This window comes from Mus caroli, chromosome 17 (genome assembly GCF_900094665.2).
Source record: "Mus caroli chromosome 17, CAROLI_EIJ_v1.1, whole genome shotgun sequence".
In the NCBI taxonomy this organism is placed as follows: Eukaryota; Metazoa; Chordata; class Mammalia; order Rodentia; family Muridae; genus Mus; species Mus caroli.
In genome coordinates this window covers 41,317,780-41,342,018 of record NC_034586.1, presented here as the reverse complement: position 1 = coordinate 41,342,018, position 24,239 = coordinate 41,317,780, and the positions used below count along the sequence as shown (strand labels likewise).

General features: G+C 45.4%; 1 protein-coding gene across 5 annotated transcripts in view; it reads left to right on the top strand.

Annotated features, from left to right (window-relative positions):
* The window catches only part of Runx2 (RUNX family transcription factor 2), a 209,290-nt gene extending 185,278 nt beyond the window's left edge, over positions 1 to 24,012 (top strand). For 3 of the 5 annotated variants that reach the window (XM_021186134.2, XM_029471397.1, XM_021186135.2), the window contains 2 exons: positions 20,065 to 20,130; positions 21,814 to 22,311. In XM_021186134.2, coding sequence (XP_021041793.1) covers positions 20,065 to 20,130; positions 21,814 to 22,292 — 545 coding nt within the window. In that variant the 3' untranslated portion in view covers positions 22,293 to 22,311. Of the gene's footprint in view, positions 1 to 20,064; positions 20,131 to 21,813 lie in introns of all 5 variants that reach the window. The other 2 variants (XM_021186137.2, XM_029471398.1) reach the window with 2 other exon arrangements.
* The last annotated feature ends 227 nt before the right edge of the window (positions 24,013 to 24,239 follow it).

The following is a 24,239-nucleotide window of genomic DNA, read 5'->3' as shown; positions in this document are numbered from 1 at the left end:
GACATGCAAGTATTCATGACATGTGCCCGAGTTTGCTTTCTGTTGCTGTGGTAAGCACCATGACCAAAAACAACTTGGGGAGGAGAATGTTTATTTCATTTTATACTTCCGGGTAACAGTTTATCACCAAGCAAAATCAGGGCAGGAACTGAAGCGGAGACTGTGGTGGGAGGGGTGCTGCTCACTGGTTTGTTTCCCATGGCTTGCTCAGCCTGCTTTCTTAGGTATCTTAGGGCCATCAGCCTAGGGATGACACCACCCGCAGTGGGCTGGTCCTCCCATACCAATCATTAACAAAGATAATGACCCACAGACTTGCAAATGGATTAATCCGAAGGAGGCAGTGGCTTAGTTGTGGTTCTTTCTTCCAGGTGACTCTAGCTTGTATCCCATTGACAAGAGCTACTTAGAACAAGAGGTGTGTCATTTGTCGTGATAATAAATACAAACCAGGGTCCTGCATTCTAGGAAGAATGGAGGCGTTAAAGTCCCTTGCTCTTGGCATTCATTGCCTGCTACTTCACTGAGATCTGACTTCTGAGCGAACAGTGGTCCTGCGCAGCTGGTCTCCATGCTTCAAGCTCTCTCCAGCCAAAGTGGTCATGGTTCCAGCTGTCTGTGTAATTAGTAATAATGCCACAGTTGATGGAATAATAACAACCAAAAGGATGGTTCTGAACACATCCCGCCCTGTGCCAAGGAGGGCGTGGACTCATGATGAATAATCAACACATCAATGTGGCCACAGTACATCCATGCATGATTAAGAAGAACCCCTTCTAAACAAATAACTGTGAAGAAATAAAAACAGACTTAAGGGAAAAAATTAATAATAGTGTTGTGCTCGTCATCGTTTAAGAAACCAGCCCTTAAGCTCCCTGTCTGTACATTAGGAGAATACTATCTAATCATCATGGGTTAAAGGCTCAGGGAGAACTGGCTACGTGATTCTAAAAAGGAAAGCTCGGGCCTCTAGGCATTTAACGGAGAAAGTTAAAGTTCCCTGACCTTGGAAATTGCCAGGTGTCAAAGAATCCCCTGAAGCATTAATAAGACTTCCACCAGCCTCTTTAATTTAATAAGTGGTTGAAATCTTTGCATAGGGTAGTGCCTCCCCTAAAGGGGCATTGGACCCAATATCGAGTAAGTACCAGTTGGCCAATCAAATAGTGTTAACGTGGTTTGCCAGGAAAGCAGTTTTTCCATGGAGCAGGCACATGACAGAGCCACTGACTGACCATAGATAGCATCCTTGAGAGTGTGCTGGGCCCAGGACATGGCTGGGGTGTGAGGATCTGTCTTTTGTGTGTGCCTCTGGGTTCTTGAGCCGATTGCTGAGTTTCTACAGGTCTAAGTTTTCCCCATGAGTGAGCAGAATGTGTGGGGCTAGGTATCTTCTCAGGTAGATCATAGAGTGCTTTGGATGTTGATGAGTGCAAATTAAAGCCAGGAATGTGGGTTCTCCATAGGGGAAAGATGTAGTCGTCATCTCAACAGCAAACCAAATGCACTGCCCGTACTACTCATGAAGGTGAGGGGTAGTAATTCATCGAAGAACTCAGTTAACATTAACAAGTTCCAATAGATGTCAAAGAACGTTATGCTTTGGCATTTCGCTTGATCGAGAGGGCATTAATGCCCGAAATGTTCAGCATTCAGACTCTTATCTACTGATCCCAGCTGAGCCACTGCCCAATATAGGGCCTCGTAGGTGTGTGTGTAAGAATCCACTGACAGACTGAACATGGAAAATTTAAATCTTTTTAATTAAGGGACTTAACTTTTTCATTTTTGCATGGCATTATGTGGCTAACTTGTGTTCGTTCTCTTAAGAATGAGTGTTACTAAAATCTAGAAACAGCTGGTTCTGTGGGGCCACAGCCCCTCTTCTATGACCTGAGCCTCCCAGGCAGGAGACAAGAGGATGATTTGAGTCCATGAATTTGAGGCCAGCTTGAGAAACAAAGACCCTGATCTCAAAAATGACAACCAGGCAGACAAAAGAAAGAACAAATTACTCTTGGAGAATAGGTGAGACTAGAGGACAAGCCTCTACTGATTAGGTATAGTTATAGATCCAGTTAAAGAAAGCATGATTTGAGTCCTAACAGCGTTCTTGCTAAACCGTTGATATGTGTGTGTGTGTGTGTGTGTGTGTGTGTTCGTTCCAGTGTGCAGGTGTCCTGCAGAGGCCAGAGATTCTGAGTCCCTTTGTAGATCTAATTACAGGCAGTTGTGAGCTGCCCATCATGGGTCCTCTGGAAGAGCCTCATGCTCTCTTAACTGCCGAGTCACCTCTCCAGTCCTATAAAATATGTCTTAACCTAAGTTATTACCAATGTGAACTCACTCATCCACTGAATCTATTCGACTTGTAGGAGGGATCCCGATGAGCAAGGCAGAAAATCTCTTAGAGCTTTTGTATGGTCAGATGGCTTGGTGACCAAACCCTCGGTGCAGGGACCAGACCCCTCAGTGAAAGTCTGGATACCTTAGCAAGTGTGGACACTCAAGCTCATTTTAGGCCAGAGCAGTGGCAAAGCCAGATTTCGGCGCAGCAGAAGTCGATGGACAAGGTGCATTCTGGGACTGAAAGGGCTCTGTGTGCTTTCTTCCTCCTAAAATGCAGGTCATATGTTTTCAGAACTTTCCTAGATTTGCATCCAGTTTCCCTGACTACTTTCAAGGTCAGCACATAGGCGTGACCAAGCCAGCTCTGCAAATGCTCACCAGACAGGCATGCTGGGAGTAGGCCGCCATGCCCACGAAGTGAGGAGAACGCTAGCTGAGGAGCCAGTAGTGAATTCAGGCTCCTAAGCTGGCATCGTTTGTTTGAAAAGTCCCAGTGGGGTGAGCCTCTTCATGGTGTGAGTGATGCCATGAGCGGATGACAGAGGCCACAAGAATCGGGGATGAATTCTCAGTAGAAAGGCCTTGACCTCAGAAGACCTGGGAGCTTGTTCTAGGCAGAATCACATAACTGCAAGCTAAAATGAAAGAAGAAAGGTTTGGGCTGGCATTGCCCTCGTTTTGACGCTCTCCTCAGCTTCTTTGGGCTGCAAAGAGGTTTTCCTCAAGGTAGCACTTGCGACTCAGCATGTCAATCTACATTTGATTCCCAGGTTCTATATAGTGAAAGGAGAGAATTGACTCCTACAGACTGTCCTGTGTCCTTTGGCACACACTCTCTCTCCATCCCTCCATCTCTCTCCTCCCTTCCCTCCTTCCCTCTCTACTTGCTTTGCTTTCTCCTTGCTTTGACAAAACATTTGAAGAAAGCGGTTCAAGGAAGGTTTGACTTCAGCTCACAGCTCTGAAGGATCCTGTCATCATAGCCTAAAGGTGTGGTGGGAGGAGCCAGAGGCAGCTGGTCACATGGCTTTTGCCATCACAGACCAGAGGGATGAATGGAGTGCCCAGCTCGCTTCCTCCTCTAGGACCTCAGCACAAGGAATGGTAGTTCCCCCAAGGTTAGGGCAGGTCTCTCCATCTCAACCCAACCCAGAAACTCTCACAAATGTGCCCACAGGTGTGCACCTTGGTGACTGCAGAGCCTGTCAGGCTGACATTCAGAACTAAACCACCCAATACAATGAAAGAGGGCTACAGTTAAAAATAAAAATCAGTGAAAGGATGAGGCAAACCAGTATAATAGCAGATAGAGTCGCCCAAAGCAAACAGCACAGTGCACAGCCTGGGTGATCTATTGGACAGAGGGTGTTTTCTCTCCCAGGAGCCAAGATGCCTTTACACATTTGTAAACAACATTGTACCTTTTGTTACATGTTGGTTTCTTCAAAGTGAACCCAGTCTAGATGTTTGCTTACTCACCTTTTAATAAGATTAAAATTCAAACTGCAAGGTACAGAACATAGACCTAACATTTTGGGGAAAAAAGAACTTCCTAAAGGATTTATAACAGTGTGTAAAAGATGTATTAATTCCACTCTTCCTAATGTGGGAATTGGACTTGACTCTTGCATCCCTCCTGGCCATCAGGCTTTGTACCACCCCTCCCTCGTTGTGTTACTGCAGAAGGAATAAGTTAAGGACAGATCAAAGGGGCCTTGAGGTAGGAAACGGAAGATGTGTTAGATTTCGCTCTTTGTAGACTTTATTTTTTTTTAATTTTTGTCTTTTAAGGTGTGTGTGTGTGTGTGTGTGTATGTGTGTGTGTTGTGTATGGTTATTTGTGTGAACACGTGCATTTTGTGCATGAGACTGTACATGGAGGCCCAGGGCTGAAAGCAGGTGTTTTTACAATCACCTTTCACCTCTACTTTTATTTAATTCCTTCACTGCTTGTGTTTTATATATTAATGTAATACATTTCATTTTCACCCCATTTCCCTCTCTATTCACACCCCACCCCTGCCATCAACTACCTCCCCTTTTCTCACCTTTATTTTTTTGCAATGGGATCTCCCACAGATTGGGCTAGGCTGGCTGGCCAGTGAGCATCAGAGAGCTGCCCATCTCTCCCTCCACCTGCCTTTAGCATTGCGACTATAGGTAAACTTCATGGCTTTGAGATGGTTCCTGGGGATCCAAACTCAGGTCTTTGTGCTAGTTTGGCAGGGACTTTACTGATGAGCCTAATCCCCCCCGTCCCTTGTTGATCTACAAGCTGCTGTTTGACAGGTAGGCTTTGGACCTGCAAAACTCTGACTTCTACCATAGGTGGTGTGTTGTGCATTGTCCCCTCCTTAGGAAGATCCATTGTATCTTTCTGTTCCTCTTTGCTATCTTTTGGTTCCTTCAAAATGAACCCAGTATATAAGTCTTCCTACTCACATTTTAATAAGGTCAGAGTTCAAGTTGTAAGGTACAGAATGTAGGGATAAAATTTTTTGGGAAAAAAAAATCTTCCTACAGGATTTATAACAGGTCAGATAAACGATCCCAGAAGAATCCAACTCGGGGCCATTCATGTTGAGAGCAGTTACCTAGAAGTGAGGCAGGAAGAGTAGGCTTCAAAAAACATAACTCATACACAGATTAGTTCGGATTCCCAGAACTCATGCAACCCCTACTCCTCATTTTCTTTTGGTCTGTGTTACACCCTCGGTTAAATAATTAGATGCTTTTATTTTGTAGCAAGAAAGCCTGTGTGTTGTTTTGCACAGTGAACCTGTTGCTAATTGATGACCTCATCTGCAACAGTAATACTTTTTCTTCGTAAATGAGGACCATTCTCGACAAGCACGGTGGGTGCCTTTGGTAGGATTGTTAGGAGTTTATTGGAGAGTCTCACACTTGTCAGATGGGTAGTAGAGTGAAGTCTCACCTTTCCTTGCTGAGGAATCTGCGTGCGGACTTCTTCGTTCTGATACTTTGCTTAGACAGGACTAGGACCAGAGCCCACAATCTGTCCTGGGCATTCTTCCCATTACTGAACACAGCCATGGTGACCAGTGAAGAGAGAGACCTCACCACCTAGAGTTAACCCATCCTTCTTTTTGCTTCTTGCCTTCTTCCATCCTGATGTGAAGTTATGTGAAGGCATAAAAATATGCATATAGTCTGTGAATACACGCGTGTGAATGTGTGCACTTGCAGGGGCCCAAAAAGAACACAACGAGTGTCCTGCTCTGTCACTCTCTGCCTTGTTCCGTTGAGGCAGAGTCTCTCACTGAACCTAGAGCTGTGGTAACTGGCAGCCAACACATCTCAGGAGTCCTCTGGTCTCTGCTTTCCCACAGCCCTGGAACTATAGGTCTGTCCATGGCCATAGCTGTCCATTTACCCAGGTTCTACATCTGAGCTCAGCTCCTCACACATAGGAGGCAAACACTCTTATCCTCTGAGCTGTCCTGCTAGCTCCAAGCACAGATTTTTTTTTTTTTTTTGCCCTGTGGCTTTGTAGCATCTTCCCTCTGGAGCTATCTGGGTCTATAGCTAGTGTGGGCTCTAGCTTCTGACTCTGAGAGAAATAAAACTTGGGTTTTGATCTTAGCAGACAGAGAGTGCCCATTAGTTGAAGGGCTACACTAGCATACTCTGCACTTGCCTCATGTTCCACAGTCCCTTGGGAAGATAGCAAGGCACTTTTTTTTTCTCCTAATGAAAACACGTAACACCTTACTATACAGTTAGGTGTGTCTCTTTATCCTTGGGAAACAGAGGGTTCCATATCTCAAAGACACACAAGGGGTCAGGGGCAGCCACAAACTAATGCTGAAAGTGGTCCATTGCTGGTGAGTTTATTGCTATAACACCAAGAATAAACACTGAATGAAGCCCTCTGGAGGTGTGTGTGTGTGTGTGTGTGTGTGTGTGTGTGTGTAGACTGTGGAATGTTATCGAGTAAAGAGAAAGTGAAAGGAGTCCCACTTGGTGCTAGTATTTATTTATTTCCTACAAAAAGGAGAATTACTCTGTGTGAGTTTTGCTTTTTGGAGGCTTTTGCCAAATGCTTAACAATCTGTAGGGCTTGATTTCTCTTTTTTTTTTTTTAAATGCTGCTCTGAGAACAAGGGTCTATGTAACTAGGATGTGTTTGTTTTTGTTTAAGTCATTCAGAGGGGGAAATCATCTCTTGTCCATTGTTAAAAGAGAGGTTTCAATCAAAGGAAAAGTCTCCATATTCTAAAATATACAAACAGTTCTTTGAAATGGATGCCAAATCAAACTCTAAAAGGGACGTTTTCCTTGCAGAGGTTTTGAGTTAATTCTGTGTGCAGGCCTTGAGTGGAAAGCCTTTGAGATGTCGGAGGAATGAGTGCGGGAACGTCACACTCAGCTCCCAAAGTTACATAAGGAGCTTTGTCTTACAGTAGTCCCGAGCCGAGCCACTTGTCCCTGGCTTTAGGCTAAATCTTAGTAACAAAGAGAAAGGAATCCTTTCAGACCAAGTCAGAGTTTCAGTTAAGTAGAGGTGAGACGTTGGTTTCTGATGACGTTGGATCTCAGCAGCCACGTGAGAAAGCATAGCAGCTCTCATGGATAAAAAATTAGCTGGTCCTTCTTGGGTTTTGTTTTCTTTCATTGTTCGAGACAGGGTGTCTAGTGGAATAGCCCAGACTGGTCTTCAGTTTGCTCTCCTCCTGCCTCAGCTGCATGAGTGTTGGGCTACAGGGATGTGCTACCATGCCTGGTTAAGTAGTTCCCTGATGTTCTAGTTAGCTTTTCATCAACTTGATACAAGCCAGAGTCCTCTGGGAATAAAAACCTTCATTGAGAATATGCCCCCGTTGGATTGGCCTGTCAGGCAAGACTGTGAGAGTACTATTGACTGATGGTTGATTCAGAAGGTACCAGTTCACTGTGGGCGGTGCCACCCCTGAGCAGGTGGTCCCGGATGATGGAAGAAAGCAGACGAATGAGATAAGGACAGCAAGCAGCATCCCTCCATCCGCCTCGGCTTCAGTTCCCACTCCCAGGTTTTAGCTTTGAGTTCTTGCTCTGACTTCTCTCTGTGATAGAGCTTAACCCCTAAGGTGAAGTACACCCTTTTCTCTCCAAGTGGCGTTTGCACATAGTATGTACCATGGCAATAGGAAGCAAATGTAGACAGTTGTTTTGAAAGGAATTTTAGGTGGTCTCCTGTCAGGATTCTATTTGCACACAAGTAGTAGGTACCAACAAGGCAAGCCCGGTGTGCAAAGGGGACACAATTTTGTTTATGCCCCACCAGTAACTAGCTGGGTCGTGGGGGCAAGGGGTAGCTTCCTTTCTTGACAAAGGCTCTCTGTCATTGCTGCCTGCCACGCCTACCTCACAGAGACTTTGTGAACATTAAGCCAGGAGTTTGTAAAAACAGTGAACGTTTTGAAATGGGTGAATGTGAGTGTCTTTGTTAGGATTTTACTGCTGTGAACAGATACCATGACCAAAGCAACTCTTATAAAGGACAACATTTAATTGAGGCTGGCTTACAGGTTCAGAGGTACAGAGTCCAGTATCATCAAGGCAGGAGCATGGCAGCATCCAGGCAGACTGAGAGCTGAGAGTTCTACATCTTCATCTGAAGGTTGCTAGGAAAAGACTGGCTTCCAGGCAGCTAGGACAAAACCCACTTTCACAGTGGCACGCCTACTCCAACAAGGCCATACCTCCTAAGAGTGTCACTCCGTGGGCCAAGCATATAGAAACCATCACAGTGAGAGTGTAATTATAACTATTGAGAGGCAGTGTCTGTGTGAGACCTGATTGTTTCTTGGGACTGAAGTTTAAGCATGTGTTGTCCATAGGATAAGGGAGCAAGGCAGGGCAGGGGTTATAGCAAGAGATGCACTGTGGAACTCGGTGGTGGGGAGTGCAGGAGATCTATGAGTATGGGGATAACTCAGGTGAGTTCTGTGGGCTCAAATTCATATAGGTATAGTATTACAGGAAAGGCAGCTGGCTATATAGGCACAAGTCAGAAGGAACACACAAATTGTCCCAAAGACAAGTTGTAATTGAATAATTAACAAGTGTAATGCCATGCCTTTACCCTTGCCTCGAGCGCATGTGTGATCTCTTTCGTCTATGTCTCCGAGAAGGGCTTTGAGGTGTTCAAAGGAAGCAGAACAGAGTTCTAGTCCAAGAGAACTTAGGTCAGTAAAGGTGGCAGGATGATTTTTGTCCCTTTGCAAACCCATACAGGGCCCAAGTGGAAACCCCAGGAAGAGCAGCAGGTGAGAGTGCTAGGGCCCATGGGGTGGAGGAGGGAAGTCCCAGTAGGAAGGGATTGTGAGGGCAGATTTGGAGGCTGTTTGCAATTTCAAGAGGAGAGAAGGGTTCAAGGGGAGGAGAAGAGAAAACAAATACCAAGGCAAACTTGGACCCCATGAGCTTGTGATCCTAACTACCCAGCAGGCAGAGGCCTGGAGGAGTCCCTCAGGAGAATAAAGTTCAGTTCCCTCAGATAGCATCAGAATGAGTTGAAGGTCTACAGGGTGAATGACGGAGACCCTGTCTCAAAATATAAAGTAAAGAGGGCTAGGAATAGCTCGCTCAGTGGTAGAGTGCTTACCTAGCATGTAGAAGACTCCAGGTTCAATCCCCAGTATGGAGGGGAGGGATGCAAAGGGGAAGGAGTGGGGAGGTGTGGGTAACAGAGAAAGGGAAAGGGATCCAGTTGACCTGGAGCACACAAGCCACCAACGAGAAAGAAAGTTGGATGGTCATCTGGTTCAGGATCTAGGTTTGGCGCCTTGGGCAGTTTGGACTGGACAGGATGCCCCAGGGTCTACATTGGCTCATCACCATGCTAAGCCCTCTTAGTTTATCTCGGAGAACCATAGGTTAGATTTGGCATGATTCTGTCTTGGAGTTATATGTCATCTGGAACCAACTCCTTCCCCTGTCTTGTCTTGTGGATCAGTGTGAGATTTGTTGGAAGATGTTTTAGTTATGTTTCTAGTGCAGTGGTAAAACACCGTGACCAAGGCAACTTAGAGAAGAAAGAGTTTATTTGGGGCCTACGGTTCCCAAGGGTTATGGTCCATTCTGTCGGGGACAGCAGATAGCAGACATGGCAGCTGGAGTTGGAAGCTCAGAGCCCACATCTCAGACCACAAACAGGAAACAGAGCCAATAGGGAATGGCATGGGGCTTTTGAAACCTCAAGGTCTGTCACTATTGACACACTTCCTTCCACAAGGCTACGACTCCTAAGCCTCCCAAAATAGCACCAGCAACTGGGGATCAATTATTCAAATGCTTAAGAACTGTGGGCACACGGGGTAGGGACATCTCATTCAAACCACCCCAGAGGGCTAGTCTGAGGCTGGGTTGGGATCTGATATAGAGGGGCCACTTTATAGGACAAATGTCAAACTCTATCTAAAAAATACAGTCTGTGTATTAGAGGACAGTAGAACTTAGTCTCCTTTTCCCATGTCACACGCCTCTCACAACTCTGGTTGGACCCTTGGGCCGAATGTGTGCGGTCAGTCAGGAACTTGAGCATTCAGAGTCTGGATTCATGGGTTTTCTAGCTTGCTCCCAATAATCAGTAACAGAGGTAAGAAGAAGAGATGTTGGCCATGTGCTTTCACTGTTTCCCTGCGGCAGGAGCCAGGGAGCCTAAGGAATATAGAATGTGATTTACTTAGGCCCGCACAGGGCATCAGTGATATTGACAATATCCACATTCAAGAGCAGGGTCAGTTATGGCAAGAGGTAGCAGACACCAGTTCGCCATGCCCTATCTCAGCTCCATCCCCACAGCTGCCACCTGCGTTACCATCAGCCTGAGCTAGACTGTCTTCATCGGAGTTGACTTGAGAGAGTACCTTAGCAGAGATGGTGGCAGAAGGGACACACGGTTCTAGGGCCAGGGTCACTGTGTACTCATCGGCTTACAAGAACTGTAACTTTATGGGAATCGCTTCTTTGAGCTTTGAGTTTGTCATTCAGAAGATAGGGTTGGTGATGCAGTCTCCTTTGTGGAAGATCTACTTATAAGTAGCAAGGGTGTTATGGATGTCATCCTGCCTGCTAACCAGAGCTGTGGTAGCGCGGCCTCAGCTGCTGGGTTGGCCATTCATCCCTTTAAGCCAATCTCTGCTCACACGTGGGACGCTGTAAATACCAGATCACTTAGAGGAGTTCAGGGGAAAAGCAGAGCCTGGTTGGTTAAGCAGTCACCAGGTCTGGTTCCCAGCCCATCAGCCCGAAATGGCAGGTCGGAGCATTCCTGCAGCATGGGGTTAGGCTTGCCTCCAGGCTGGAAGGAAATGCTGCTCAGCTTTCCACGGCAGCACCCCAAAGGGCAAATGAAAACCCAGGATCCCTTGCCCCCTATGCTACCCCAGCCCATTGGCACCCATAGTTAACCCTGAGGAGAGTATTTTCAAATCTCATGTTTTATCTAAGAAAAAAAAATCATGTGAACTTTTTGTCTGTTTTAATATAAGATATTTTAAGCTATCAATATCACTCAGCTGTCCTTCGAGGAGCCTTTCCACTTGCTGTTTTCTTCTGTTCCATGGCTTCCTGTCAGCTAAGCTTTGGTGTTTCATATGTAAGTTGTCAACCAACTTTCTACTTTTAATACAGTCCAAGTTACCACTAGCTCAAGTCATGAGAAAGTACCAGGCTGCCCTCTCTGTATTCTAGCTTTAAAAATAAAAACAAGAAAGGAAGGAAGAAAGAAAAAGATTTTTCTTAGGAACAATTTATCATTTAATTGTAATTTTTAAAATAATCTTAATTGACCACATATGCTATCAAATAAGAGTTGCTCTTGTAGCCTCTGCCTCCCGCCCCTGCTCCCCGCCTCCCTGGGCTCCCTCGTGCGCACATGCGCACTTCACTGCTTTCGGCCAGGATGTCAGAAAATTAATTACGCTGCTCCGGGTAGATACCATCACAGGAAAGCCGCCCAGATTCAAGACAAGATTACGATATAGAAGCTGTTATTTTCAGGGGGAAAGACGACTGCTTCCCAATCTCTTTGCCTCGTTTTCCTAGTTTCTTCCATTTTAATCCTGGCTCCATATTTTCGTAGCCATAACTCATTAGTGGTTTTTAATTTTTCTGAAACTGAAATAGGGTCTGAAAGGGTGGATTTGCCCCCTTTTCCCTCCTTATTCCCCTCCTCTTTTTTTTTTTTTTTCCTGGCTAATCGGAGGAACGCAGCCACATCTGAAGCCACTTGGCTCATTATGAATTTCATGGAAACTGATTCTCTGAAAGTGTTTCCATATGTGTGTTCCCAATATATCCCATCCTCTCTAAATGGGAGCACAGACGTGTGCATGGGCTGGAAATGGCTTCAGGATGTGACAGAGCAGTCATATGACTCTCGGCACCGTGGGTGGCCCCTTCTGAAAGACAGGGTGTCCTGGGTGCTGGCCTCCTTCCTGCAGCGGATCTGGTTTCAAAGACTATCCACCCTTCCTTTAAAATGTTCCTAATCAAGGCCTAGCAAGATCGTTCCCCCTCTTCCCGGTCCTCTCTTCCACCCGCACAGCCTTTGGCTCCTTCCTTCTCCTTTGCTCTGGGTCTCTGGATACAAACACACAAGCTCACACATCTTTTACCGTCCGTCCCTTTTCCCTTTCACAGAGTGGAAGTATTCCAGCAATATCCTTAAAACTGGGGTGGGTTTAAGGCGTAGTTGCTGTTGCCAGGGTCCCCTGCTCTTGCCTGCTCTCTTTCCTCCAGTGTGACAGACTTTCCTAGCCTTAGGATCGGCTGGTCTGTCTGATTTTGTGAGTAATACTGTGAAAAGCACAGATTATTACAACATTGAAAACAAATATTTATACTGGAGATTTGAGGCACCGTGTGTGTGTGTGTGTGTGTGTGTGTGTGTAAAACTGCAGAGCTTGTTAGTCCTTTCATTGTCTTAACTATTGGCTCTATTTCTCATTCTGATGTTTCCTTTAGCATGGTTTTCTGCACTTCTCCCAAAGGTGTGTTTTTCTAATTATTAGGGGATGAAGTGGAGTCCAGTGTTGTTCTGCTTAGTCATGTTTAGTATGAAGGGACCAATTCAGAGACAACCGATATAAAATCCCTTTAAAATCTCAGTGTGAAGATACAGAGGAATATTTTATGTGCGATCTAAAATTGATTCTTGGATTATGGCTTCTGGAGACCACACTGCTATCCATTTGCACAGCAGTATTTTTGAAGTACTTGCTTTTCCATTATGTATTGTAGAGGCTCTAAAGGAAGGATGGAAGGATGGGATGGGATGGGATGGGATGGGATGGGATGGGATGGGAAGAGTCACTTGGAAAAATCCTGCCTTTGAAGCATGAGGATGTGGGTTCAGATCTCAAGCACCCACATAAAAGTCAGCTGGGGGGGGGAATAGAAACAGGTGGATCCCTCTGCCAACCCAGCCGAATTGATAAGCTCCCTATTTAGAGAGAGACTCTGTCTCAAAAACATAAGGTGGAGAGTGATTGAAGAAGACACTGAAAGTCAGTCTCTGGGCTCTGCTTGTAAACATACATACACATACACACTGACACACACACACACATACCCTGATACACACTGACACACACATACACCGGCACACACATACACTGACACACACATACACTGACACACACACACACACACCTACACTGACACACACTGACACACACTGACACACACACACACACACACACACTGACACACACATACACGAGAGAAAGGAGGGGAAGGGAGAGGAGACAAACACAGGAGACACACAAGAGAGAGACAAGACACACACAACACTCACAACACGAGAGAGCTCATTTTCTTAATATGTTCTTCCAAGTTAACAAAATAACATTTTAAAGTAAACCTTATTATAAAAAACTTTGCAAATAAGGAAAAAAAACCTCACACACCAAGATTAACCAGACCCAAAGTCTATACAACCCAGTGAGCTTTTATACAGTGAGAACTGGCGTTCAGAATGGAAGCTGTGAATTACGTTTCACACTTTTATTATTGAATCTATTTTATGCACTTATCTACCATCAAAAGTACCAAACCAACCAGACAGACAGACAAACACCCAGGACAGAGTTCAACTTAGAAAAACAACCGGCTTTGTATTCTCTCTTCCCACTCATATGCATTATCTGCACCTGTCCTTCCTGCTTCCCTGTATATTTACCTTGTCCTGTTTCTCCGTGCTTCCTGTAGCCATGTGCACATTTGTTTCCATATATACATATATTATTGGCCACATCCCACTTGTGAGAGACTGAAAATGCAGTTTCTTTTTTGAGATCATGTGATCTTACTTAATAGTATACATTTCATCCATTTTCTTGCAAATTTTAAATTTTACTTTTTAGAGCTAAGTAGTATTCCATTATGTAATATATAAAAATGTGTGTGTATATATATATGTATATATATATATTATTCCATATTTGTTAAGTAGTATTCCTATATGTATTAGATGTGATATCTATATCTATCTATATTTCATATATATCTGATTTTCATTATCCAGTCACTTGTGGAGGGACAACTAAGATTGATTCCAGGTCTCTCCTTTAGTGAATAAGGCAGCAATTAAGACGGAGCATAGCAAGATACGGAATTCTCTGGGTTTACACCAAGGGGAGAGGAAAGTAGTTAGGTCCTATGGTCCTTCTGTTTTTAGGAGTTTTGTTTTGCTTGTTTTTAAAAGAAATCTCCAAACTGATTTCCACTATGGCTATGTTCATCTGCTCATTTTTAAATTACAAAGTAAAAATATCTATCTAAAAACAACATTAATGCCAATGACCATGTTTTCATTTAATTGGCTTGGTAATATTTATGGACACAAATATCCCAGGTATGCATGATAAGGAGGTAGTACAGATTTATACACCATGGGAGGTGGGTATTCTGCTCGTGATCATGAGTGCTTCAGTTGGTGCTTGCTTTCCTTGCTCTGGGAACCCTGTGTGGGGTAGCCACAGTCAAACTCAGCTGAGAGCCCCAAGTTTGTGACCATCCACAGGAAGCATACGCATCCGGAGGAACAGGACAGGCTATGTAGAAACCAACTGTGCATGCACACAAAGGCTCCTTGTCGTCCCACCTTAGCACAGTAGCCCTGCTGAGTCTCATCAGGTGCCCTTCCCCCACCACTTTCTGTCTTATCAGGTGACAGAGGAGAGGGGAAGGGGATGGAGAGGGGAGATGTTGGGTCTGTGACAGCAGGACACTTTGGAGTCCCTGTTGTCCCTGACCCTCGTGGACTCATAGACTCTTGTGTCTTATCTGTCAAAATTATCTATGTTTCATTCTCTTTAACCCTTCTTTCCTTTCCCCTTCTTCCAGTTTTAGCTATGGAAGGTGGGGTCTTTTTGCAAGCTAGGCAAGAGCTTGTACCGTGGAGCTACATCCCAGCCCCATTAATGATGTTCAATGACTCTGAAATGCTGGCTGTTCACACAAGTGCAAGACGTTCAGGGAGATTCACGTTTACTCCCCATTACCTTACTGACTCCAAGGAAACCCCATGACTTTAATGGCAGTGATGACACAGGCTCATGGGCAGGGACAAGTGTACCAACTGTCTGGAAGGGCACACGTCTGCTCTGGTTCTCCCCACTTCCCTGTTCATCTCTTCCCCAAGGTCTTGCCAGTATGGAACTACAAGTACGCAGTGGCTCTTAGGTAGAGTGGGTGTCAGGAAGGAAGGGACAGAATGCTAATAAAACAGGGACATCTGTTTCTTAGTGGCAGATGTTGCTGGATGGGTGCTCTGAAGTCTGAGGTCAGGTGGCTTGATGAGGGCTGAGAACATCTCTGTGCCCATTAAAAAGAGCATTTAGCAAGGTCTTAGGTGTGCAGTGTACTTAACTTACACTTTAGATTTAATGTCAACATTGCTTAGTGCATCTTTTTCTACAGTATTTGACTTTTGTTGTTAAGACATCTTCCTATGTAGCCAACCTAAGCTGGCCTCAAATTCACTATGTTGTCTCTTCTGGACCTAGTTGCATAGTGATCTTCTGTATGCCTCAGCCTCTGGAGTCCTGAGACAACAGGCATGAGCCACCTGCAGTTTGTTTTTTGTTGTTTTTGTTTTTTTTTAAAAGAGAAGTCTTTATTACTTCCATTTATATGTAAATCGCATGACTATGTGGTGAGTTTGTGTGCATTATATTATATCTGCACAGGTGCCCTTAAGGCCAGGGTATATCTGATCCCCTTGGACTGGAGTTACAGCAAATGCTTTAACTGCTGAGCCATCTCCCCAGCTCCCCCAGCGCTCCTGATGCCTGTGCTGTGTCTGTGTTGTGCCCACCCCCCCCACCCGGCCCTGTCACTGAGATGCCTTGCGGATGCTTACGTTCATTCATTTACTTGTTTTTTTCTCTTCCAACCGCCCACATATTTTTCGAATTTGAAGCCCTTACAGTTGCATCAGGTTCTGGGAGGGATGTAAGAGGAAAATAAATTCTCCGTCTTGCAAAGCTGACTGCAAAGCTGAGTTGGAGAGAGCAGACCAAGACACAGCTAATAAGTCAGCGCCGTCTCGAGCAAGGGCTCAGAAGAGTGGCGTAGGAAATGAGCGCTGTTGGAAGGGAACTGAATTAGGAGGTTATTATGTAAGCAGGCAGTTGGAATGAGGCAGCCAAAGCGTTGAAGCGGAAGAAGCCTGCATACTACCAGAAGACAGCAGCCCCGAGTAGGTCTTGTGTGGTCTGTGTTCCCAGGAAGGATGTTTCACGATAATAATAATAATAATTAAAAAAAATAAAGTTCATGAGCTTTATTTGAGATTTGCCAAAGCCAAAGCTCCTGCCCTGTAGCCAGGCCTAACGTAGTGCTGAAGTTAACGCCTCTCTGCCAGATCTGCTGGCCTTTCATGCTGAGCAGTGATGTCCTCACAGGCAAGCATGGGCTCTGGGTGTGCCAGCGTAGGTTCAGCTAGACTCAAGGCTCTGCATTTCTTCAGCCCCTGCCTCCTCCTGCTGGGTCATGTCGGTTCTACTAAGTATTTGGTGGGGAAGCTAACGTGCCCAGTTTCCCAGCCGGTGCCCTTTACAGACAAGTACTTCCTCCATTATCCTTACATTCCAGGTTCCTTTTGTTATAAAGACCTCTTTGCCTGTTGTCAGGCAACAGTTGTTTAGTAAAGGTATCCTAAATGATAACTGTGTCTTAAAGATAGGGCAGATTAAAGATCGGGCTTAGAAATGCAGATTATTAGCAGTGGGCTGGAGCATGCCTGAGATTGTAGGTTCCATCCCCTGTAGTCCAAAAAGGGGAGAGGGACCAGAGAGATGGTTCCGTGCTAATCCTTTCTGCCTTTATGGGTACCCACACATGTATAGAATATACAGACACACACAGACACACACACACACACACAGAGGAATAAGTACCTTTTTATTAAAAAAGAAAGAAAGTCTGATTATTCCCATTAGCAAGCTCTGATGAGAGATCTATGCCTTTAACAGCTGTCTTTAATTGGGAGACAGACATAATTCAGGGTAAGTAGCAGTGAATGAAAGACCTATGGTAGGGATTGGAAGCTTGAAGAGCCAAGTCCAGAGGCTCTCTCGTATCCCCCTTGCCTGGGTTCACATACTTCCCCCCTTCTCTGAAGACTCCCAGAAACCCGACTAGGTAGAGAGTCTGTCTGGCCTCTTTCCTCTTACGGACCTTGCAGGGAGAGGCAGAGTGTCCTTACTTTTAACATTGGCTTTGTTTTAATTTGGACCTCACGGGCATTTTATTAATGTATTCTTCCCAGTATGTCTCAGAGCTCGAGAGGCGGCGGCTGCTGCTGCTGCTGCTTCACGAGCAAGGCTCTTTCAGTTCTTCCTATGGCAGCTACATTTGTTTGCAAGCTGTCCAGCTGTGGCTGGGACTGGAGACTGCAGCTTTGGAACGAAGCGCATCTGTAGGAAGCCAGGAGAACAGAGCTCTTGACCTTGACCCCTTGACCCCAACCCCATCCTTCTTGTACCCTGAGCAACTGAAACTGGTTGCTAACTGTTTTATCAGATTAGATCGACAGTATCACCAAAGTGGAGGTTAAGAGGGTTCCCCCAAACTAGTAATTATCACTGGGGTGACACTGAGATACCAAAAGAGTCTACTTAAGTCATTTCCATTTAGACAGATCTAGTGAGAAGAATGGGGAGGGGGATGTGGTGAGTTCAATCATATTCTGAGGGTAAAGGATAATGCAGATTGCCTGTCCTCTCCTAGAAACCAAAGGTGGGTGCATACTGGCTCTACCTCCTTCACTGTGTGCATGGCTCTCCTCTGGGCTTCAGCCTCCCTAGTTGTCAAATGTAGATTAGATGACAGTCCATTAGACTCTCCCATCAGTGCCTGACCAGCAGAGGGAGGTCCACGGGAAATCAGGGGACATAGCAGAAAGCGTGATAAGTACACAGTTTTGTGGAAGTCATTTTTAATTTATCCAAAAATTCACCAAAGTGTCACAGTCCTCTCCCTGTCATGTTTTTCAAATTTACTGTACAGTGTCATTCTTGTCTCCGTGTTGAGTCAAACTAGCATCATCTTGGGGTTTCACTAACTCCTGCCAGCCCCCAGGCACAGCAAGATGCCATTTTGAAGCTTTGATTTTGTTTTGAGATAGGGATCTCAGCCCTGAAGCCCCAACTAGCCTGGAGCTCACTATGTCTTAGAGCTTGGCCTTGAAGATGCCATAGTCCTATCTTAATCCCCTTTGTCCTGGGATTACAGGTCATGTCCTCCCATAACAGGCTAGTTTTAAAAACATTAGAACCAGAAGATCTCATGTGGATGGTTGAACCCTCTATTTCCTGGCAGCTTCCATTTTTCAGCACAGTTTAACATACCTTGTACGGGGACAAGATCATCCATGGGCAACAACAAAGAGAATGGCCTTGGCTTGACTTATTCAGTAGCTGGGAGCTTTAGGATGGCGTTGGGTTGCCCTGAGATTGGCTTGTCTTTGGAGCTGGGTATGGGTGTGGGTGAGGTTGGGGTGGATTTGCATATACAAATTAGACAGAGGCATATTTGCATATACAAATTAGATGGAGGTACTTTTGCATATGCAAAGTAGATAGAGGTGCATTTGCATATACAAAGTAGATGGCATACAAGCACCTCTAGAATTCTCCTGGGGTTTTATCTTATGGGTATTTTTTTTTAACAAGTCGGATTGACATTTTCCATAGTCAATTCAGTGTTGGTTCTTTTTTAAAAAAAGTGCTGTGGCTGTAACAGAAAGGAACAGTGTCATTGTCAATACCACCCAAACGGGAGGTGGTCTGACACGCTGCAGCTTTTGTACAGCCCGATTACAGGTTCACATGAAGACCCGTCCAGGGAGAGAAAACGTAGCTGCATTTCGCTCTTCTGAAACAATGATTATAAACAAACAGGTTTCTATTAGGATCCCCCCCACACACCTGCCCACCACACATGACAATCTCTTATTATTTCTTTGTGCCCCAATACACTGCAGTCTACTTCAGAAATAATGCTCATTAGCCTAAAATGACTGAGCAAATTCCAGAAAATGCTGATGTCCATCAATTACAAAGAGTCTCTTCTAATCCCTTTCAGATCTGCTTTAGTTCAGTCATTTAAGAAGTTGATCCTCAACACATCACAGTCTCAAATGACTGGAAGTGACACGTATCCCCTTGTTTCCATTGAGACAAATGAACCCAACCAGAGCTCGTTCACTGAAAAATGACCGTCAGTTTGTGTTAGGTAACAGTTCTCAACCCCAAAGCTATAACGATCTTGGCATATTCCGCTGAGTAATCAAAACATCAGCAAAATGTAGCAGCTAAGACAGAGGTGTGTGCTAAGAGGAAGTACAAAGCCATATCAGAGTTTACTAGCAGGGTCCTCTCATAAAGACTTTTAATGAGACTTCTGCATCAAAATAAGTGAAACCATATGGAATGTTAATTATTCTTAAAACACAGTTTTAAGGGAAAAATACATGTTAGAAGCCTTAAAAAAAAAAAAAAAAGCAACGTGTCTATCTGTGTGTGTGAAGTCTGTGCTTCCTGGAAGGGTGAATGTTGACGTTCCAAGTGTGACTTCTTTCCGTTTTAAATTACCCCAGCTATTCTGGCTTTCTTCACGCGCCCTGGGTATTGAACTTAATGCACATGGAAGGGGCCTGCCTATATCTATTAGGTCACCTAGATGCTGTGGGGCAAGAGGGCTGCTGAGGACCACCTGTGGCCTCTGCTTGGGGTCTTGTTTGAGGCAGCCCATAAACACAGGGTAGGGAGGTGGGTACTCTCATCTGCTCCTATGTCTGAGTCTGCCACTGTCTCTATTTTATTTCCACCTTCTAAAACTTGAGCTTGTCAGAATTTCATTTAGGGGGATGGGACGGGTGAGGGAGAGGCCAGTCACGGAAGGAGGGAGGGGTTTATATGAAGCAGGCCACAGAGTGCCCGGCTGCATGTGGTTTAGTCTGTCATCTTGAAAGTGTTTGCTTCTGGTGTTGGAGGCGGCTCATTTGCTGTCCACCTTCTGCAAATGGGCCTGGGGATCCTGGGAAGGCACTAGTGAGGGATGGGACCCACCCCCACCCCCACCCCACTCCCACCCCCAAGGCCCTTGTTTCTCCTCCTGCCTTGGAATTAATGATGTAGACCAGATGCCAGTCCTAGAGCTGGAAGGGAACTTAGAGTTCGTCCCCTCATTTTCCAGATGATGACACTGCCACCTCTGACTTCTGCCTCTGGCCTTCCTCTCTCAGTAAGAAGAGCCAGGCAGGTGAGACTTTTCACAATTGCTGGGCTGGGCTGGGCTGGGCTGGGCCGGGCTGGGCCGGGCTGGGCCGGGCTGGGCCGGGCTGGGCTGGGCTGAGCTGGGCTGAGCTGGGCTGAGCTGGGCTGGGGTGGGCTGGGCGGGGCTGGGCTGGGCTGGGCTGGGCTGGGCTGGGCTGGGCAGAGCTGGGCTGGGCTGTCTTATGGCTACTGTCTTCTGGTTTGTAAGACAGAAGGTTTTGTTAACTCTTACGTTGCTTTTAAGCAGTCACTGTGTATGACAAATGCATTTCACACACTGAAATCCCAGCGTACGGTGAAGATCACAAGCAATGTGCATTTTAACAAACACTACCACCCTCTGACAGACCCTTTGAAGACACATAGCGAGCTATGTTGAGTACAAATCAGGCCGAGGGACAATTATGGTCTTCAAGATTTGCCCAGCATTTTCTCTTACAGCTAAAACCTGTAGCAAAGGCAGACAGAAGACTCCAAGCCAATCAGCGAGGGGGACTTTAGAAAACACCACAAACTTAGCACGGAAATAGTGATGTACCAAAAGGGCTTGTTGTAATTCTGCCGACTCTAGAAAATTATAGCAAACCCCAAGATCACAGCTTATGAGTTTTATCCATTTCAGAAAACTAGTGTCTACGGGCAAAGTCTCTAGCCACTCTTTCAGGAGTTAGACAGCAGAAGTAGCTCCTAAGGAGCCGCTGATAGCTTGTGGAAGTGCTAGCGGAGCAGCCATGTCTGCCTCTAAGCTTTGAAGGCTCCAGAGCCCACACTGCAGGGACAGGGGCCCAGCAGGGAGCATCTCTCAGTTCAGTCTCCCCTAGGCGTACCTTAAACGAAGTTGCTATGGGTACCTGGCCTAAATCAGGTCCTATGCCACTCATCAAGGCTCTGACTGTCAAGGTCCTCCACCCTCCACCACATCTCCCCACTCTGTCCTCCACCCTCCCTCTCCATACCTTCTTATCTAGTTTATGACTCAAGGGAGAATTTCTGAGGGCTCGACTCTCCCCGACACCCCCAGAAAATCGAGATACTGTTAGACTACTGAAATCTGCTTTGATTTCACTGTGACTAAGATGAGGATTATAATAAGATTTTAAATTCAAAGAGGCTTAAAGGTTAAAAGAAATAGTAAGACTATGTAAAGGGAATCTGCTTGATGCAATTTTTCTTAACAAAGAAGCCCCACCAAGAGGGGGACACTAATAAATCCTATTACTTTGGATTGAATTTTTACACTGAGTTAGGAAAAATCAGTTGGTTTGATTTAGTAAAAGTTTCACGTCAGATATCTAGACTGTAGTAAGAAACAAAAAGGGAGGGGAGGGGGAATCAATGAAGATCCAGCCTTAAAGTCTGGCAAGTGATCCTGTGCCTAGAGTTGAGTTGGCTTCCACAGGGTGCTTAGAAGCACAGATGCCTGTAAAAGCCCTTTGTGACTCTCCCGGTGTGGAGACCTCAAGGATAAATAGTGTAGAGACTGTAAGGTGCACAAGTAAAGACCGAGGTGAGCAGTGCATTTGAAATCTGTGTGTGACTTGCTGTGCCTTGGGAGAAAGCTAAGTTTTCCTCGTCTTCCTTTTAATTTTTTTTAAATTTTGTAACGTTTCTATCATTTTAATTGATATTTACAGATGTTTCCCTCCCCATCTTCTGTTGTAATTTTTAGGTGCTTCAGAACTGGGCCCTTTTTCAGACCCCAGGCAGTTCCCAGGCATTTCATCCCTCACTGAGAGCCGCTTCTCCAACCCACGAATGCACTACCCAGCCACCTTTACTTATACCCCGCCAGTCACGTCAGGCATGTCCCTCGGCATGTCCGCCACCACTCACTACCACACGTACCTGCCACCACCCTACCCCGGCTCTTCCCAAAGCCAGAGTGGACCCTTCCAGACCAGCAGCACTCCATATCTCTACTATGGTACTTCGTCAGCATCCTATCAGTTCCCAATGGTACCCGGGGGAGACCGGTCTCCTTCCAGGATGGTCCCGCCATGCACCACCACCTCGAATGGCAGCACGCTATTAAATCCAAATTTGCCTAACCAGAATGATGGTGTTGACGCTGACGGAAGCCACAGCAGTTCCCCAACTGTTTTGAATTCTAGCGGCAGAATGGATGAGTCTGTTTGGCGGCCATATTGAAATTCGTCAACCATGGCCTAGTAGCATGGGGGCCACATCCCGCATGTGTTAATATATACATATATAAAGAGAGTGCCTATATATGTATATTGATTAGCTAACTAGAAGATTTCTCATTCAATCCCTAGTCATGATCTTGCAACCCTAAGAGGGTGGGGGCAGTCATAACTGGGTTTCATATTGTTTACTATTTAAGATGTCCCCTTTACCAAGGAACAAACCGTCAAAGGTGTTGTCTGGTCTGTTTTCGTAAGTGACCTGTTCCCACGCCGGTTCAGAGAGGTGGACTCTGAGTCTGGGAGGAAGGAGAGACACTTCCTCTCTGTGCTTTGAAACCACAGGCCTCTGCTGTGTGGCAGCCAGTGCACTCTGCAGACCCACTTACAAAGTCAGATGTGGTGCACTCAGAAAGGGACGAGAGGCAGAGTGGCTGCTTCTGTCCGCTGCCGTCCACTCTGAGTACCTGTTCCAAAGTTTTCCTTCAGACTTGCTGCAGGTACTCATTTGAACTTTTGAGTTCACTTTTTTTTTTTCTATTCTAAGAAAGTGACTTCAAAAATACTGATCAGGACAGATAATTTTATTTTACCTTTTTATACTTCCTCACTTCCCCCATTTAACCAAAAAGAAATCCTGTTCCCCCTCCCCAGTTCCTTCTGCTTCTCCCTTTATGCAAACTGAAAATGGCAATGCCTTATTATTATAGCCATAATGGTATAGTGTTTGAGTTGGCTGTGTGTTATGTGTTTTGTTCTTTTTTTTCCTTTTTTAAATTATGAATATGTGTAAAATCTGAAGTAACTTGCTAACGTGAATGGTCATATAACTTTAAAGATATATTTATAATTATTTAATGACATTTGGACATTTGGAACATTTCTTAGTGTAATGATATGTTGACTTCGGTCTCTAAAAGTGTGCTTCTTCTTCAATACCAAGTTTCTTCAGTGGGCTAGAGCCATATCAGAAATATTGCTAAGCAATCTCAATTCCTTCAGGCATAATGTGATTTTTTTTTTGAAGACAACTCCCATCTCCAAATAGTTTAGATGTAGTTTGTTTTCACGATGTATGAAGGAGATGCTTTGTTTCTGTCTTTCAGGCATTTGATTGCCTCTGACACAGCTTTGCCTTTTAAAGCAATAATTAGTGATTAAAATAACAAAAACAAAACAAAAGCCACCTATAGCCCTTTAACACTTAATGTGGCCCCTTTGCTAGCATGAAATGCTGGAGACATGTGGTTTCCGAATTTCTCCATTTTGGGGGTGGCGCGGGGTGGGGAGGGGGAGGGCGGCCATTATGACTCTTGTCATATTAAAAAGCCAAGCACAAGTGATTGGTTGAACTGCAGAAAAGTGTTTCTGTGGTCTCAGAGTTGAGCAAAACTCTAAATTGCAGGCTTCGTGGTTGAGGGCCTAGTCAGCTGAAAGCCACACGTGTGGTAAAGGCTCAGGCATGGCCTGGAGAGCCTAAGAACACACACACATTAGGAGTCTGCACCTACCAGCCTCACCACACAGCCATTCAGGGGAACCCAAAAAGTGCCTTACCCAAGGAGGGCCCCCAGCAGCTTTCCAGGAAGTCGAATGAAGTCGCTGTCCTAGGGGAGCTGGTCAGCTGAAGTAGCAACCGGTAGCTGATGTCAGTAGACACAGAGCCTGTGGGAACCTCCAGGAAACCTTTGACATTGGAGGCTTTCACTAAGCAGGGCCAACAAGAGCAGGGAAGACCATGTACCCATTGGTATCTGCCATTGTGTGTGAGTTTGAGATCCAGCCCTCCTTGGAGGATGTACTGTGATCATTCCTGGTACCTTAGGGCCAATCCCTAAGTGTGACTTCCTAATCCAGGCCAGGGATCATTCAGTGATACCACCAGGCCAATCCCAGCATTCCTTCTGCACAAAGTGTTTGTGTGTGTGGGGTAGATTGGGGTGGGGGCCAC